Source organism: Hibiscus syriacus, unplaced genomic scaffold (assembly GCF_006381635.1).
Source record: "Hibiscus syriacus cultivar Baekdansim isolate YM2019G1 unplaced genomic scaffold, ASM638163v2 tig00110339_pilon, whole genome shotgun sequence".
Classification (NCBI taxonomy): Eukaryota; Viridiplantae; Streptophyta; class Magnoliopsida; order Malvales; family Malvaceae; genus Hibiscus; species Hibiscus syriacus.
The window spans coordinates 1,086,161-1,105,307 of NW_024062692.1; the positions used below are offsets into that span (position 1 = coordinate 1,086,161).

Here is a 19,147-nt window from a genome sequence, read left to right on the forward strand (position 1 = left end):
AATTCAATTCAAGTCTAAAAACCATTTTGCCTTAAATTGTTATATCAAAACATAGTTCAACAAATAATATGTTTAATACCTAAACTATTACTTTTGTTTCATTTTTATACCCAAATTATCTTTTTAATCATACCTAACGTTTAGTTTAGGTTTCAATTTAGTATCATGCCATTAAAAATTAATAAAACAACTGATGTGATATTTTTTTAGTTTTTTCAATGATGACATAACATTATCTTATAGTGACACGTCAACATCACCATTAAGTTTTTAATTGTGGGATGCCATATGAAACTTAGACTAAACGATAAATATGATTTTAAAAATAAAATAAAATTTAAGTACCAAAATGAAATAAAAGTAATAGTTTAAGTGTGAAACGTGTAGTTTACCCCACCAAAAAAACCCTGCATGTCTTGTTTGTAAGCCATAAAAGGGACCAAATTTGTTTCAAAGGCTATTGCGTTATATTTAGTGTGTTCTAATTGCGAAATTCAGCAAAACCCGAAATCTGCCGTCTCTTGTCGATCATCTAACGCTAAATCCTTTTCCCGACAACCTCTGAAAATGACGGTGTTCCCGAACATGTCTCCGATTCAGTTTTCCCCTTATAACCTCCCACGAATTCGGAATTTCCCCACCACAACTTTCATCACCAACAAGGTCCACAGCATCTCATGCACCAAAAAGAGCCTCAGCGATTCAGCCCTGGCTTTAGATTTGTCCATAACGTGGAAAAGATTAACACCCATTTGGAACAAAAAGAGAAAGCCATGGAGAAAAGCAGAGGGTTGCTGTTTGCAGAGTTGTGCCAGTATTTGTCTTTGCAAGAAGAGGAAATGAACCAGAAATGGAGGAAGATGAAAGAAGAGGAGAAATGGGTTTTGGTTAGCAAGTTTGTTGATGATTGGGGTGTTTATTTTCATCCATTATCTGTACGATCGGTAAAGGAAATGGTAGATGAATATTTGCAGGATGGCAAGTCTCCTTCACCTAGGTTTCCTGGTTTGAAGAGAATGTTGGGGATTTCAGATGATACTTAAATTGCATATGACAATTGTAATAAGCTAGTAGTTTAAATGATAATTGCTTTTCAGTTTTAGTTACTGTGCATCCCAGATGTTGTTTATTCATTTACTGGCCTTTCATTTTCATCACATCCTTTTATGCAGACGATTAAACCTTAAAAACGTAATCCATGGATGTACACTGAATTTCTTTGTATATATATACACAATCTTTTAAAAATGCTTGAAAAGCACTAAGTTTTAATGTACACAATTTATTTGCATGTATATACACAGATGATTTGCAAAGAACATGCTGAAAAGGCATTGGCATTGGTGGATTTTGTTCTGTCTTGATCTCTACTCACAGGACATTCAACTGTTGAGTGAAACTGGAGTTCCTCTCCTACTCCCTCTAGCATTGGTAACTGTTCCATTTCTTGCCACTCCTGTCTCTTTGCAGCCACTACATTAGCCAGCTTCAGCAGTGTAGGCAACCCTTCAACACTAGCTGCTATGGAAATATTCGATGGGCTCAAGTAGGACTGTACCTCGAGACTGCAGAACTGTTTCGTGATCTCCTTCGTAAATTCTTCCCAGTGTGTTGGAGCCATTAACTGGGCATGAGGGCAGCAGTCGAGCTTTCCTACCCATATGATGCAAGCCACAAGCTTCTGAAACACATTCATGTGCAGAGAAGCAAATGGGGCAAGGTGAATTCTAGCATAAGTGCATCAGCTTTAGTTCCTTTCTTTACCATCTACACATATTGAAGCCTGTGGAGTTTAAGCTCAAGGTATGAACACAAACCATTTTGGTCGAGCTTGACGGAGATCCAGTTCAGAGCAGGCTCAAGGTCCTATTCAAGTACTTGATACATTTGTAAGAAATGAGATCTAATCACAATTGCCTTTGGTTCTCCAGCTTCATCGATGAGGAAATCTCCAAGGTCAAACAAGCCTTCCACATTCCTTCTAACTGGTTGAGTGGACCAACAGTATTGTGCTTTAGTTTTAGCTCAGAAAGAATAAATTTCAGATAAAAAGTAGACACATGATCATTAATAGCCTTGATTTTTGCCAATACCTGCTTAATTTCATGGCCGACTTGATAAACTATTTCTTGGGATTTAGAGGAGGATAAGTTCTCTCTTAACAACACGGTCAAATGCATCTCTTACTGTGTCCAGTTCCATTTCTTAATCTTAAATCGATGACAGTTTCCTGCAGAAAATACACAAAAGTGATAGAACAACTAATTGTTAGACAAAACTGTTAATTCGAAAAATAAAATAGTAAAATAATAATAAAAATAAACTAATATTACTCCATTGAGTCGAACAAAGCAGAATAAATAATGGGATTTAAATTGAAGAACAAAATTATTTACTCGTATGTAGATATAAAATCGAATGACAGAATTCATTAGAACATATTTACACAATTTTCTTAAAACAGAAAATAATGAAGCGGAAAACGACCTTTCTTAAAATAACACGATAAAATATTTGACATGATATTAGTCACCGAACTAATACAGAGTAAAGTTCCACATTAAAAATGATTTTTATATACATTTTTTCACCGAGCAAAACCTTAATGTTCATCGACAATTGAAAGGTACAGGAAATAACAAATCATATTTTCAATTAAATTTTGTGCAAACCAAGCTAAATTGTGAAGGTTAACAAAATGTTGTCATCGATAAATATGTAGAATAAAAAAGTACGTAAAAACATAATGAAAATTGAAAAACAAATGATAAATACCTTTGCTGGGCAGTTTCACCAAGTCTTTTTCTGCCTTAGAGAAAGAAATGCGATCAATCAGCCACTAGAAAATGAAAATTCAAACTAAAATAAGAGAGCACGAACTAAGCAAATTCAATGGTTAAGAAACTTTTTGTTATCATTTGAGGTTTCAGGTTCGAGTACCGCATATGCTAAGGATATGAGCGTTCATTGTCAAATGATTGAGTCTTGGCAAATTTTAAAATGTTTTATTAATTATAATAATTGTCACTTTATTGTTAGATGTATAACATAGATTAGCTTTCTAAGTATATTTTGGTCACTCGACTATGAGTAAGTTTACATTTGATCAGTTAAATATAACTAAAAAGTTAATATGCGTACCACATTTAAAGATAAAATGACCTGATTATTACGACCGATAAAAAGAGTGATCTTATTCTAACATTTTGAAATAGATGACCCAACTGTAAACCAACTTATAATATAGTGATTTTGGTGCAATTTAGTATGTTACTCCAATATCCATACTCAAACCCAAAAATGTCATGTTTGAACAATTGATTTTGGTTGTTTGAAGAACAATATCAATATTGTTCATCCAGTATCGATACTCAAACTCATAAATGTAATGTTTCTCACAAAAATGTCATTCTTACTCATCTTCAGAACCCTTCTAACGCCCTTAAACGTTATTTAAAACTTATGTAAGTTAAAGGGGGTCTTAATAGGTCATTTCTCATGCTTAATAACATCAAATCTGTCTAAAATCATTTCTAAGAAAAAAAATGCACTTGCATCCTTCATGCACCCATACAAGTAAGACAAACACATCTAATAATCTACATATGGTATAGATAAGTTAGAAGTGTGTTACCTTACTTCTAGTTGCTGATAAACAACTCCAAACTCACCTAAATACAAGCTTTTCCTTACCCTTACTTTTGGAGCTTTCCCCAATCTCTTTCCTTAATCATAAAACAAGTAAATGAGTTACTAATTCACTAGAAACTTAGAAAGAAGTTAAGAAGGCTTCCTAAGGTTCGATTCAACAAAAAGCGAGCTAGTTTAACAAGGGTTTCTAAAACCCCTCTAAACCCCCACCTATGGTCATCATGGCTAATTAAGGAGAAAGTGGACTTGAATGGAAGCTCCAGGGGAGATAATTACCCTCCTTAGCTTGGTATATTCAGACTAAGGGTGCAACACAACAAATATACTTACTTTGAGTTTTCTCTACTAAGGAGGATGAAGACAGATGTAATTCAGAAGAAGACAAGAGAGTGAAGAAAATGTGAAGAATTGCTCTATTTTGTTTCCTCTTCCCAGTTGTGACCTTATTCTAAATTAATGGGGTTCAACCTTTTAAAACCTTAATGGGATATTTACCTCATTGTTCCTGATTCCTTTGTTTCTAATTCAAAAATACCCTTTTATGACTATTTGGGCTCAACCAAAGCCCAATTCAAGCCCAACTAAACCCAAAGCTTCTTAATGGACACTTAGGCTTATCTAAACTCACTTGGGTTAACACGAAACTACTAACCCAGAAATTGGGGCGTTACTACTGTAACACCCATTCACCTTATACGTTACCACATACGAGTCTAAGATGTTACATAATTCTTTTAGTACAGTTCTTATTTGAGAATCAGTAAAATTTTGTTTCTTTCTAAATTAATTCAATTATTTTCTAAGGTCTTAAAATATTTCAATTCAATGGTAATTAAATTTACTTATCTAAATACTAATCAGCAAACCATTATTCATAATTAGTAATATTATGTACTATCCAAATAAACCGAATTAGAACAAAACTATTTTAGGGCATCATAATCATTTAGTATACATGCCAACTAGTACTACCAATGTTAAAAAAGATGCCATACTGATTCTGGAGTGGATCTGATCTTCAAAGGTTGATGCTGGGCCTAGCTCCTTACTCCAAACACGCTTCTTTTCCTACGTGTAAAAATCATCACATGTTAAATATACACTTAGTGAGGCTATAAGTTCTGTTATTAATGACATAAATAAAATAATGTTAGGATTTTTGGAATCTCGAATCGACAACCAGAACGGTTTGCAAAGAGGGGTCGGAACGGTTTTGTGTTTAGGGAGTAAGGAGATTGAAAGATAGAGAATTGCACAAAGATTTATAGTGGTTCGACTTTCTCAACCAAAGTCTACATCCACTACCTTAGCTCCTCACCATGATTTTCCAACAAATTCACTAATTTGTTCTTTCTTTTGAGGATAAAGAGTAACCTTACAAACTCCCTAGTTTTTCCGGGCTAAACTAGAACATTTCCCTAGCTTTTACATGGGCTAAGCTAGAACCTTTCCCCTTTACAAAATGATAAAAGATGTAAACAAAAAAACCTCTCTAAGGTAGGTGTTTACAAGATTGAGCTCACAAGAACAAAATATTTACAAGAGAAAGATGAAATAAGATTAAAAAACTCTTTTCTTGTGTTTGATTGCTTGGATAGTTGTTCTCTTACTTCTTCAAGTGTCCTTAACTTGTATTTATAGCTTGGAATGTGTTTGAAGTCGTATATAGCTGTTGGGGATGTTTTGGAGCCGTTTGGAGATGAGAATCCATTAATAAAACAGCTTGGAGCGTGGGGAGAATCGGTACCCCTCATAGGGAATCAGTTCCCTAAGTACAATCTGATTTCGACCGTTAGACAAGGGGAATCGGTACCCCCTAGGGGGGAATCTGTTCCCCCTTGGGGGAATCGGTACCCCCTGGACATTCTGTTTTCTCGGAGCCACCTGTAGGGGGAATCTGTACCCCCTTGGGGGGAATCTGTACCCCCTGGACAATATGATTTTTCTTGGCTTTGAAACGGTTCGAAATACTTTGTAAAATTGTTTTAAAAATAGTTTAAGTATAAAACACAATTTTACACTTTAGTAAGGATTAAAATGAACTTTGAAAGACTTGGAGTAATATTTTGATATTCGAATAATTACATCGAATATACTTAGAAAATCTTTTGTAAAATCTTAAAATTCATTTAACTTAATTTGTTATATAGAAACATCAAAATGTTTCCAACAAATAATAATAATAATAATAATAATAATAATAATAATAATAATAATAATAATAATAATAATAATAATAATAATAATAATAATAATAATAATAATAATAATAATAATAATAATATAAATATAAATAAAATTAATAACATTAATAAAACATATTTATCAAAGTATCACCTAAGTATAAAATATAAGAACATATATGATTCGAAGATTCTTCATAAAACTTTACTTTCATATCATATTGAACAAACTATTTCATTCTTATATTACTTCAACTAAACTTCTCACTTTATTCATTTGTTCCACTCGCTCCATTTATTTCGTAGCATGTATCATTTGTTTGATTCATTTATTAACATATATTATTCTTTTTTATAGACCAATGTAAACCACCGAGAATGCAAGGTATACGAGTCAAACGAGCATTCACTTATAATGCAAAAGTGTTGTAGAATAGCATCAATGTGCCACGTAGAATAGGCACACAAAGTGCCTCGTATAATTGCACACAAAGTGCCTCGTAAAATATGCATACAAAGTGCGTCGTAGAATATGCACACAAAGTGCCTCTTAGAATTGCACACAAAGTGCCTCTTAGAATTGCACACAAAGTGCCTCGTAGAATATACATGTATTGCAGAACACATCAACATCATCACTGTGTAGATCATGAATAACATAATGATTAACATTATGAGTTTCCTGAATGCACAAATAATGCTCTAACTTTGTACCTGTGATTCTCAATGCATTTATAATGAGCTTTTCTTTAAACCATTTATTTTTTACTTATCATTGTCTTTTCTAACATCATCATAATCAAATACTAATCATTATTTACTCATCATAATCTTTTTACATATTAACAAAATTAAGTATCATACAATAAAATATCTCAATACATATACAATGGGCTTTTCCATCATATTCATGTATCATTTTAACTTCAAAATAATCCTAAAGACGAATATATCAAAATATAAAATAAAAATACATTGGGCAGTTCATTCCCGAAATCATTCCAAATCATTCAAGGAAATATTAAGAAAATATCATAATATAAATCAAATCATATTTCAATATTGGCTTATACTAAGCCAAATCATTCAAAAATTATTTAACAAAACATTATAAAGGTATATCATAATACGATTTAAAAATCTTTTTCTTTCAAAAACATTTGAGGTTGACTCACCGCAAGTATTCCTCATGTCATATTATAAATAAAAGTATAATAAGAAAACATTCACCTGGAAATGCCTTCTTAGTGATTCTAGCTTCACTCTTGAACTTTTTCTTTACCTTTAACCTTTCTTTGATCTTGAACTTCACGTTCATCATTTATACACCACATATATTTCAAAGCATATATTAGTATTTTACTAACATGGACACAATCTAGTAATAAAATTCATAAAAATTTTATCGATACTTATTCGATGTTAAACCCATTTCAACATGTCAATGCTAACCATAACACTTAAAATATAACTTCAATCCTCTTAATATGCATGTCAACTCATAACTCAGTTGATTCTTTCAAACTCCACCCTCTAACCATTAAAATGAATTCTTTTAGACTTATTCTCAACATTTCCAATTTATTCAAAATGTTTCCTTGCCATTTAAATTCATTTCAAAGCATCCAAAAAAAATAATCAAACATTCTAATCAAACATTTAAACATTACCCTTCAGCTTCCAATCCATTTTCACTTTAATTTTAAAATTTTCATATTATGACAACTTGCACTACCTTTAAAGAATCATTTTTCTGTATTAATATACATACTAGAATTTAATTCCGTTTCTTGTTTTGGAAACTAGACTCAAATAAAAATCCAACCATATAAAGTAATCATTCTAATTCAACTTGTACAATTTATAGTGAATTTTCTAATCCAATTTCCAGAATATGTTTTGAGCAGAATCTGCTGCTCGATTTTATGACCTATCATCGATAAAAATTTTGTATATTTCATTATACAATTAGAAATAAATTCCCATTTAAAAAAAAAAAAAACTAGATTGACATAGAGAACTTACTTGGCAAGGCTCACGACAAAGCTTGGAGAAGACAAAGAAAATCTCTTGATTCTTCTTCATCTTTCCCTTTTAAATAAATGAATTAAAAATTCATTTAACGCAAAATTATCAATTTACCCTTAAAATTAAAATATATTTACTAATTTACCCTTGAATTTCATGATAATTACTAAATTACCATGCTTTCTTCATCCCTTACATCATCACTTCACAACAATTTCTCATCTTCCAATTTTCCCTTGAAAATTTCCAAAAATTATAATCTAGCAATTTTTCATCCAACAGTCCAAATAGAATATGGAAATTATCTTAAATCCAATGGTTCATATGAAATCCTACAAATTGAAGTCATGGAAATGATATTTTTAACCTTTCTTCATCATCCTTCAAAATTTCCTGAGAATTCTATTCGATCCAATTATCTAGATTTTTCTCGAACATTATCGCTTTATAGCTTTTAATATAAAATTCGTACGAAAAATATGATTCCCATGGAAACGTCATTCTCGGGGGTAAACAATTCATTTGCGGGGACAAATTACATACTTTTTAAATTTACACTTTGGTTCCTAAATTTTCTAAAGTTTATACTTTGACCACTAAACTTTCAAAATTTACATTTTAGTCTCTAGTCAAAATTTGGGGTATTAAAACAACTATCACATCCTAAGAGGAAATTTCCTCCTCGAAATTTACCTAGATAGAACAGATATGGGTACTAAAGTTGCATACCCTCCTTAGGCTCCCATGTCGCATCCTCAGTACCATGGTTCCTCCACAAAACCTTCACTAACGCATCATCTTCATAAGAAATGTCCTAACTTACTTCGATCTATGCTAAAGGTATGACATATGAAGGGTTAGAATAGTAGCTCCAAAGAATAGACATATGGAACACATTGTGAATGTGCTTCAATTCTAGTGGTAAAGCTAACTGGTGAGCTGCGAGTCCAACCCTCTCAAGCACCTCGTAAGGTCCTATAAAATGTAGGTTTAACTTTCCATTGCGCCCAAACCGAAGCACTTTTTTCCAAAGGGACAACTTGAGAAACACTTTGTCACCAATTGCGAACTCGATGTCTTTTCGTTTCAAGTTTGCATACAAACTCTGCCTATCGAAGGCCTCCCTCAAATGAACTTGAATCAGTCGAACCTCCTCTTCGACTTCCCTTATCAAGTCGGGACCAACTATATTTCTTTCACTAAGCTCTTTTCAACACAATAGAGTCCTACACTTACGTCCATAAAAGGCCTCATAAGGGGTTATTTGGATGCTTGAGTGAAAACTGTTGTTGTACGCTAATTTCACTAATAGAAAGTGGTCTTTCCAACTACCCTTGAGGTTTATAACGCAACACCCAAGCATATTCTCTAAGATATAAATCACCTGCTTATACTGACCATCAGTCTATTGATGAAAAATGGTATTAAAATGTAAATGTAAAACTACAATCTCTCTAAGGTAAAGTCCATTCGAATGGGAAGGAAACAAGCTATCTTCGTCAACCAGTATACCACAACCTAGACTGCATCGTGTCTCTGCCTCGTCATCGGTAACCCAACTACGAAGTCCATAGTCACTTTATCTCATTTCCAGTGAGGAATCTAGATCGATAAAAGCAACCCCGAACATACATGATGTTCTTCCTTAACCTGTTGACATGCTAAATATCTAGCGACAAACCTATATACTTCCCTTTACATACTAGGTCACTAATACAACTGTCAAAGCTCTTGGTACATCTTGTTACTACCAGGGTGGACAGAGAATGGACTATAATGTACCTCATCTGAAATCTTGTTACACAAATGCTCATCCACCGGTACACAAAGTCTTCCTCTAAAGTATAACACATGTCCTTCTCGTAGCTCAAAACCTAGCACCTCACCTTGAAGAACTCACTCTACTCGAGCTAGGGGAGCATTTGATTTAGTCGAGTCGAGTAAAAAAATTTCCAGTTATTCAAGTTGATGAGTCATATTTTGTAACTCAAACTTAACTTGAAAATTTTCAAGTTGAGTCGAGTTTAAAAAATTTGAGTCGAGTTATTTGAGTTACTATGCAAGTTTTATTATAATTATTTATAGTATTATGGTAAGGATTGATTCCAATTTTTTATTTTCTCTAACCATAAGATATATATATTTATATATTCTTTTCGATTTTAAGGAATTGATGGGAGGAAAAAAATTGCAAACAATTACAGTCAAAAGACCAAATTGAGTGAAATACAAAGTTAATGGACTAAATAAAAGATAGTATATTTTTAGTAAAAAATAGGAATTTAAGTTACATAGGTATTCTATATGGTATAGGAGCATGTGGTTCAAATTTGGTAAAATTGGACTTAAAATGAAGGATGAATTGAAGAAATAAGAAAATCATGAAAAGTTGAGGGACTAAATTGAAAAATTAAAAAATGTTATCAAAAAGAGGAATTGAAAGAACATAGGTATTCTACAATGGATTAGGAGCATATGGTTCAAATTTGGTAAAACAATTGAGTTAAAATGAAGGAAAAATTGAATGAATAAGGAAATCAAGGACTAAACCACAAATTTGTCAAAATAGTCAGTCAAATTTTTAGTTTTTTGAGTAACTCAAAATTTCCAAATTTCAACTCGATTCAAACTCGAAAATCAATTGATAATTTGAGTTTACTCTAATAACTCAAATAACTCGACTCGAATAACTTGAAATTGGAAAAAAATGAATTTTCTAGTTGAGTTGAGTTTTGCTCACCCCTAACTGGAACCATCAAACAGTCATCTACACTCTGTAACCTCTTAACCTCATCTCCCAACTCGGGCTCAACTCCTAGCTCAGCCAATAAACCACCACCACTGTTCAAGCTTAGGCGTGCAAGAATCTTGGAATTGAAATAGTGAGTGATGAGGAAGAGGTGGTGATGGAAATTGCTTTATTAGATCAGGAATAAAGGGGAACAGAAGGTAGGAGGTTAGTGTTGCAATTTTAGCTAAGAACGACATGTAGGTTTTAACTTGGAATGTTAGGCTCGGAGATAAAAGTTTTTCAATGGACGAGGTGAAGAGGATATGAATGGATGATGAGTTTGAATTTTCTTTTTCTCTCGTTGAAGAAAGGTCAGGTGGTCTAATACCGATTTGGGACAGAGGTAAATTTTTGTGATCTTTCTACTACTAACCCTTGGCGTTCTACTATGTATTTATCGTTGTTGTGTAAGATGAAGCTTCAGTCTTGGATCATTATAGGGATGGGTTCAAGTGAGTAGTTCTGGATTATTAGGGTGTCATTTGGGGTTTTGATCTTATGTCTTATTTTAGGCTAGGAGTTCCCATTGTCAACTATAGTTTGACGAATGTGGTTCTTATTGGATTTTGAAGTCTTTCAAGATAAATGTAATGTAAGAGATTCGTTTTTTGGCCGAGTAGCTTATTTTGAAACTATAATGCTTGTATATTTTGGAATATAAAGTTTCATGGGCAATGAATTTGAGCGTTCAGTGGAGTCTATCTCACTTTACGTTTCTAGGTAAATGAAAATTCATGGTAAATGGAACTCATGATGTGAAAAGGAAATGACTTGGTCGTCTCTCAAGCTTTGAAAGCCAGGGTGCTGTTTTGGAATTTACGATTATGTTTCTTATTTTATTTACATGGTTTGAGGTAGGGGTGTAAACGAGTTGAGTTGAGCTCGAGTATTGCCAAGCTCGACTCAAACTCGAAAACTTTAAATGTAAGCTCGACTCAAACTCGAAAGATAATATTGAAACTCGACTCGAACTTGAAAAGGCTCGAACTAAAAAAAATCAAAAGCTCGACTAAAACTCGCGACTCGAACTCGATCCAAGCTCGATTTGAGCTCGACTTAAGCTCGATTTGAGCTCGACAGGTTAAGTTTAATTTGCTGAAAACCCATCTCCTTTTATACACTCACTTTACCCCTTATTCTCCAAAGACCACCGATGTGGATATCAACTCACAAATGCAAAATCCATATATTCCAAGCTTCTTTTCACTCTCATCTTTGATTTCTGCTTAAAAAACAAAGCTTCCTGAAAAGTAAACCCAATGCTCAACAACACCGTTCTGCCTCCTCAACTTATAGATCTCTCCACTCCTGATCAAGGAACGAAAACTTCGATTCAACATGGCAATGGAACCATAATCAGACCTCGAGCACTTAATTATTTTTATACAAAAGAGAGTAAATATAAGTCAGGTGGAAAAGTCTGCTAGAAACAGATTTCAGTTCAAAAATATCAACCAATGACTGGCTGCAGAAAGAACATTTTTACAAACATATTCGTAATGGTACCTAATCTTTTCAGGTTGGAAAAAGGGAAAATAACAAAGTTCATGGCTTCAACTTCATTGTCAAGCCGAATACTTCTTTTCACTGGTCTTGCTTCGGAATGGTGACAACAACGAAAATGAGCGAGAAGATTTTTGTGGAGTATTACCAGTTGTCAGGGTCTCATCCTGAGAGATTAGATTATTCAACGTATGAACTTCACTAGAAGTGACAATGTTCACAACCAACTCTTCAACCTCACTGTTTGAGTCAACACTATGTTCGCTTCTAGTTGAGCTATGGTTCTTTTTTCCAAACTTCAACAGCCGTCGAAACCCTTTCGATGACTCCTTTACCTGAGGCTTATCCAGTACTTCAGGAATCTTTTCTAGTTTTAAGTCACTAGTGTCATCTACAAGAGCTCTAACATTCTCTAAGTCTATTATTGCAGGCGCCTTCATGCTAGCTGGAGATGCTCTGTCATACTCAGAAATTTTAGTACATGGATCTTCCAAAGAAGAGACCCGAGCTAAAGGGGCTTGATACTGGTTTTCAGCAACACTTGTGCATGTAAATTTTGACGATTCCTTCTCAATGTTACTTACGTTTCCCTTTTGAACCTCATAAGCTCGTGGTTTTTATTGAATCTGGTGTTCTTTATCAAGTGCTTCAAGATTCAATGAAGAAACTGGTGCATGAATAGCAGCATAATCTGATGCCATCTTAGTTTCCCTCCAAATTTTAGCGATACTATCATTTTCCTTCTGAACTACAGTAGTTCCTTCTGACGAGTTTACTACAGGAATGGATTTAAGAATCACAACAGTTTTCTCAACCACTGTACTGTCATCCTCATTACCATTAAGTGGAACTTTTTCTTTGTTCCTACTTGGTTCATTAACATCGATGGTCGAAGAAATACTTCCAGTCACCTTCTGAGTCATTGCATTTCCTTCAGATTTGCTGCTGGTAATATTAGGGACTTTAGTTGTTTTAATTTTTAGCTCGGGAAGAGACACAATCTTACTTTTATCATGGTTCACAATTGCTGATATTTTTTTGCTTTCAGGTACATCGGATACTTTTGTTTTCTTTGATGGCTCGGAGTTCCGTGACTTCACTGAAGAAACAAGTGGGCTGCTACTTGTTTTCGATTCTGATAATCTCCTAATCCTTGCCATGGATACCTTTATATCAGGAGTTACACCGCCAATGTCCTTCGTTTTAGGCAACGATGAAACTGACTGGCTTAATCTATTTTCATGGGATGGGGTTCCAGTGTTCAGTTTGTTGGGTTTAGAAGCTTTGTGAGAATCAGCTGATCCCACAGAAGCAGGCTTGATGGACCTTTGTAGTGGCGATGATGCTCCAGGCTCACCATCAGTAAACTTTGATGCCTTATAAGATGAAAAACAATAATTAACATATGCAAATTTTGTTGAAGCAGGAAAAAACCGAATTCACGATCAAACACAGCTTCAGACAAACAGGTACCAGATCTCAGAATTTCATTAAACACAAACAAGAACCAAAACAAAATAAAATAAAAAGTCAGTCATATTCAAACGAAGAGAAGAAACAAAATCTAATCAGACCTGCTTATAATTTCATCTCATTAATCATAAGATAAAAACAAAGCGGTAAATAAAATAGAAACATAAAAAAGAAAAACAACAAAAGCAAAGAAGTGATTGATAAAGAAAACGAAACAGGAATAGTAATACTAATGTTGTGAGCGACTTACTGATTGGATAAGGAGAAGTTTGGAAAGGAAAAAAATAATTTAAATGAATCTCTTTTTGCCAAACAATTAATACACTATCTCACTCTTTTTCTTTCTTTTTTCACTTGTTGTTCCTTTGATTTGCTGTTGTAGTTCTTGGCGTTCTATTATCATATCTTAATAGGATTAAAAAGTACTCGGTTTCAATTGCAGGATGTTGTTGACCCTGTAACAGTTGAAATGCTTGCACAGTTTAATTTAATGAGTAATTTCTACTTTGTATGCCTATTTTCAGTTTTATATTATTTTGGTGGCATTTTTAAAATATGAGTTTAAGTTATTAATAGTAGTTTAATCTTATATTGTTTCATCTTAATGTATGTGCATTTGCATTTCATTCGTATGCATGCATGTATCATGTAAGCACACTTTAGTTTAGGTAATAATTTAGTCCATGTTTAGGATTGTCTTCTTTAAGTAGTTGTGTATATTTGTTTTGCATGTTGATATGTTTATGTATAAGTATGTGAATGATTTATTTAGGAGTCACATAACATCATTTTGCATAATTTTTATGTTAGCTTCATGTGCATAACTTAAACCCTAAGCCCTAAATCATAAACCCTAAACCTAAACCCTAAACCCTAAACTCTAAACACTAAACCATAAACCCTATCACATAATTATAAGGGATGAGATGTCTTAGTTGTATTATAGAATTTTTAAAATATTTTTAAAATTTTATAATTATCAATAATGTATTTTTAATAATGTAATTTTAAAAAATCTAAAATTATAATATAACATTTTTTCGAGTAGCTCACGAGCTTTTCGAGTCGAATATCGAGTAGCTCGTTTTGGCTCGTTAAGAACTCGAGTCGAGCTCGAGCTAGAGTCGAATCCATTCGATCCGAGTATTTATCGAGCCTTGATCGAGTCGATCTCGAGTAGCCGCGATCTGTCTCGTCTAATTTACAACCCTAGTTTGAGGGAGAAAATCATCTTGGTTATCCTAGTCATGGCGAGTCTTGAGATAGTGACGATCCTTTGATGCTTGAGTAGCTTTGACCATGATCCATATGCGTCGATGCTAGGAGTTTGGTTGAAACCTTAATGTAAGCTGGTGGCTGATTATTTCATCTATGAGTCTCTGCAAAACATATTTTAATTGTAGATCAAAATGGATGAACTTGTTAAGTCAGGAGAATTGGTCACTTTGGAAGCTGAGATATTTAAAGGTTCCAAAGATGTAATCAGTCGTGGTTATCCATGACAAGGAGTTCAATGCTAAACAAGTCTCAATGTTGCTTTTCTCTTTTCGAATCTGCACGTGTTGTTTTGGATAAAGGCGAATAATTGCGAGTGGGTTGTTAATATGGATGCTTGGTTGGAAAATTAGAGGGCGGTGACTCAAAATCCGCTAGTGTCCGGTTGGTCTCCTCCGTTGACTGGTTTTGAAAATTTTAATGTGGATGGAGCAGCTAAAAAAGATAAAGCAGGTTGTGGTGGGGTTATGCGGACCAAAGAAGGGGTGATTAGAGTGTTGGTTTTTTGGTCCGGTTGCAGGTTTTGGGGCTGATTTTGCAGGTATATATGCTGTTAAATTGGCGTTGAAGTGTCTGTCGAGGAAAATTGGGTTGATAAGGCTCCTGTGGTTGTGGAATCTAATTCGAGATTGGTATTTTATTGTATTCAAAACGTTTGGCATAGGCCTTGGAATTGGTGGTCGATTCTTACAGATATTGATAAGTTGGTGAAGAAGATCGGCAAAGTACAATTTGCTCATGTCTCAAGAGCTAGCAATGCCCTGACAGTTGGTCTTGCTAACGATGGTTTGCTTAGAACAAACTCATTGAAAGCCTGGTGGTAATCATGGTTGATGGTGTCCTGCGCCTTGGATACTGTTGGTCTTGTGTTGATTTAGTGTTGCTTGATTTTTGTTAACTTTTATGCGTTATGTTTAGCACTGGTTAACTTCGTTATTAGGTGGGGTAAGGCTTCTGCACATTGGTGATCTTGTTTAATAGGAATTTTAAGTGCACGAGTGTGGTCTATTATGTTGGATGATTATGTATTTGGGGTGGTCCTTTTAGAATCTGTTTTCTTCGTGCCCGGTAGAATGTAAGTTTGTCCTCTATTTAGGTTTAGGCATGTTTTTAATGAGAAATTTTACTTTTCTGCTAAAGCATAAGCTTTATAATCTATTTTGCACTTCCAAGACAAGAAATTCGCGGTAGCGCAATGGTTAAAATTTTTCTTTGGATTTCCAGGTTTGATTCCCGGCTACGGAAAATTAATTTAGCAAATATAGAATTATTTTTATTATAATTAATGTTAGAGAAATATTCCGCGAGGCTCTCAAGAGAAACAAATCGGTTTTTCCATCAAAGTTAAATTAAATTCCTTGTTTTTTAAAATATTTCTATTTCTTTTCCTCAAAATAGGTAAAATAGATCCACAACAAAAAATATTTCCTTAACAAAATTTTCCCCTCAAAACAGGTAAAATACAATGACCCTAGTGTAATTTAGCATATTACTTTTCTACTAAAGCATAAGGTATATAATATACTTTGCAGTTCCAAGATAAGAGATTTGCAGTAGCACAATGGTTAAAATTCTTCTTTGAATTTGTGAGTTCGATTCTTGGTTGTGGAAAATTAATTTAACAAATATAATTTTATTTTTATTATAATTCATGTTAGAGAAATACTCGGTGAGGCTCTCAAGAGAAACAAATCGGATTTTCAAGCTAAATTGAATTCCTTATTTTCTAAAACATTTTTATATTTCTTTTCCATAAAACATGTAAAATACAGTGATCATAGTGTAATTTAGTACGTTACTTTTCTACTAAAGCATAAGGTATATAATACACATTGGACTTCCAAAAAAAGAAATTTGTAGTGGTAGAATTTTTGAAATTCTTTTTTGAATGTACTATTTCCTCCATTTTGGTTTAAGGAGTGTCATAACCATTTTTTTAAAACAATTAAATATTATTTTAAAAAAAACAACTATGACTTTAATTTAGAAAATTTGATGATTTTGGATTAATTTGGATTAAATAAATTAGGAGTCGCCATCGACCTTTGGGTTAGGTAGGTCGAATTTCTAAAAACGTCTTTTAAAAACAATTTTAAGAAAAATTGTTTTTAATACTAAAACGGTATGCCCTTACCAGAAATTCAATTTGATGGGTTTAGAAGTCGGTTACGCGTGGGAAAGGATTAGCACCCCCACAACTCCCAATATTAGTACTGTTTCGCTTACACGTTGTCATAAATGGTGGAAATTATGAATCGAATATAAATTTAAATTATGATCCGTTTATTGAAATTTAATTAATCTACTTTGAATTATTAATTTAAAAGAAAATTCTTTTACTCGATAAGAAATCTTGAAATTCGCAATCCTCCGTCGGGAAAGCTATTTCAACTATTTCTCATTAGTAAAAGAATATCCCCTCATTGATTTGAAAACATAAATCGAATATAAATTAAAATCGACGTTTACATTTGCATAAAATAAAATAAACAGTTCACATTGCAACATTTGAATAAATTAATTAGTAAACTATACTCGGCTTATTTCAAGTTCATATGTCGTTAAAATGTCGTACTGGATCGCACCACTTCGACCAAGTGGTACTTTCCACGCTCATTTTACGCATACGTATCCTTGAAAATAAAAAAATCAAATATTTCATTCATAGATAAAAATGTAATGTAAATAAATGTAATTGGAAATAAAATATTTACATTAAATGGAATTAAAAACATTATTTACATAATGCAAATAACCAAATAATATGTAAAATACATTCATACATAAATGACTAAACTAAAAATAAGTAAATATTACAAACCAAGATAAAATGATCAAAAAGTAAGTATTTGTAATTACAAGGACCAGAATGGGGAAAACATAAACTTAAAGGGGCTCAACAAATATTATGAACAAATCAGAACCACATTCAACCTTTTAAACAAATAAAGGTACTAAAAATAACATTGACCCATATAATATAAGGACTGAAATGAAAGAAACATAAAGATAAAGGGCCAAACTGTAAATATATATAAAAAAATCCACAATCAGATACAATGAGCAATATGGGTACCAGAAATGAGAATATCCCAAAAATAATATTAGGAATCAAAATAAACTCAATCATAAACATTAAAGTGAAAATAATAATTACCCCAAATGTAAGGCAATGACTAAAACAAAATATACATAAATAAAAGATCAAAATTCAAAAATCATCAAACGTAACATAATATATAAACTAGAGATTAAAATAAAAATAATTAAAACTAGAGGCTCGAAATAAAATAGCATAAATTTCATTAAGTGGCTGAAAAATAAGGTTACAAAGAATAGGGACCAAATCAGCTGTTATCCCTTTTCATATAATAAATAAAGGACGAAAATATAATAAAAGAAAAACATACAAGTTATACTCAACATGTAACCCGAAATACAGAAGTAGTGACAAAAATATAATTTTTATAAATACAAAATACAATGTCCAACTTCTCAAAATATTAACAATAAACATCAAGTGACTAAAATACAAGACTTACAAATACGGTACACAAAATACAAAATAGATAAGTTATAACGAATGACTTGAAAAGAAATTTACAAAACCAGAGACCCCATAACATGATTTACCCACACACAGAAATTACAACCCCGATCCCCCTCCAAAAGGTCTCGTTTGGGACCAAATATATAAAGTCAAACGCAAGGCTTAAGCTTGGTATGTTTCTCATTTCTCAATTTCTTCTCTCTCTCTTCGAAAACCAGATAGTAAAATACTCTTGTCTCTCTCCTCTCCCTTACCTCTCTTCCTCCTCCGAGGATAAAAACCCCAACTCCTCAACCACCGTAAATCAGTGGCCACGGGGAGCAAGACAAGTAAAAAAAACCCTTTCCCTTCTTATCTCTTTTTTATCTTAAAAAAAACCCAAAAAAATAGAACCCAAACCTGAAACTCTAGATCTAGGAGAAAGGGGAAAGTTTTTTACCTTCCGCGATAGTTTATTCAAACCCCGGGGAGGCCACAACCACATATCTAAGGTAAGTTTTCATTTTTTTTCTTCTCTCTTATTTCCGTTCTTTTTTTTTCTAGGTTTACTCTCTGTTTTTCTTTTATATCTTTCTCTCTGAAACTCTCACCGCCCCTCTATTTTTTCTTGCATGTCCCCTTTAATGGTAGGAATTGGTAGAGCTTTTTAATAGGAAATGATTTCCCTATTCTTGGGCTTGATTGACAATCTCG

General features: G+C 33.1%; 1 protein-coding gene and 1 pseudogene across 1 annotated transcript; both read right to left on the minus strand.

Moving 5' to 3' along the window:
• Positions 1-1,176: 1,176 nt before the first annotated feature.
• On the minus strand, positions 1,177-2,226 carry LOC120120549 (annotated as a pseudogene).
• Positions 2,227-12,185: 9,959 nt separating this feature from the next.
• LOC120120550 lies at positions 12,186-14,032 on the minus strand. The gene is made up of 3 exons (XM_039140169.1): positions 13,955-14,032; positions 12,825-13,532; positions 12,186-12,680 (listed from the first exon to the last, which is right to left on the minus strand). The coding sequence occupies exons 1-3, from the start codon at positions 14,030-14,032 to the stop codon at positions 12,219-12,221; spliced, it is 1,248 nt and encodes a 415-aa protein (XP_038996100.1). The 3' UTR covers positions 12,186-12,218.
• Between the last annotated feature and the right edge of the window lie 5,115 nt (positions 14,033-19,147).

What these genes read in the sequence shown, in the direction of transcription:
- LOC120120550 (XM_039140169.1), bottom strand. Translation starts at nt 14,032, where the DNA reads ATGATAATAGAACGCCAAGAACTACAACAGCAAATCAAAGGAACAACA. An exon ending in GAAAGAAAAAGAGTGAGATA is followed by an intron (nt 13,533 to 13,954) that starts GTGTATTAATTG and finishes TCATCTTATAAG; the next exon opens with GCATCAAAGTTTACTGATGG. An exon ending in ATGCTGCTATTCATGCACCA is followed by an intron (nt 12,681 to 12,824) that starts GTTTCTTCATTG and finishes GCTGAAAACCAG; the next exon opens with TATCAAGCCCCTTTAGCTCG.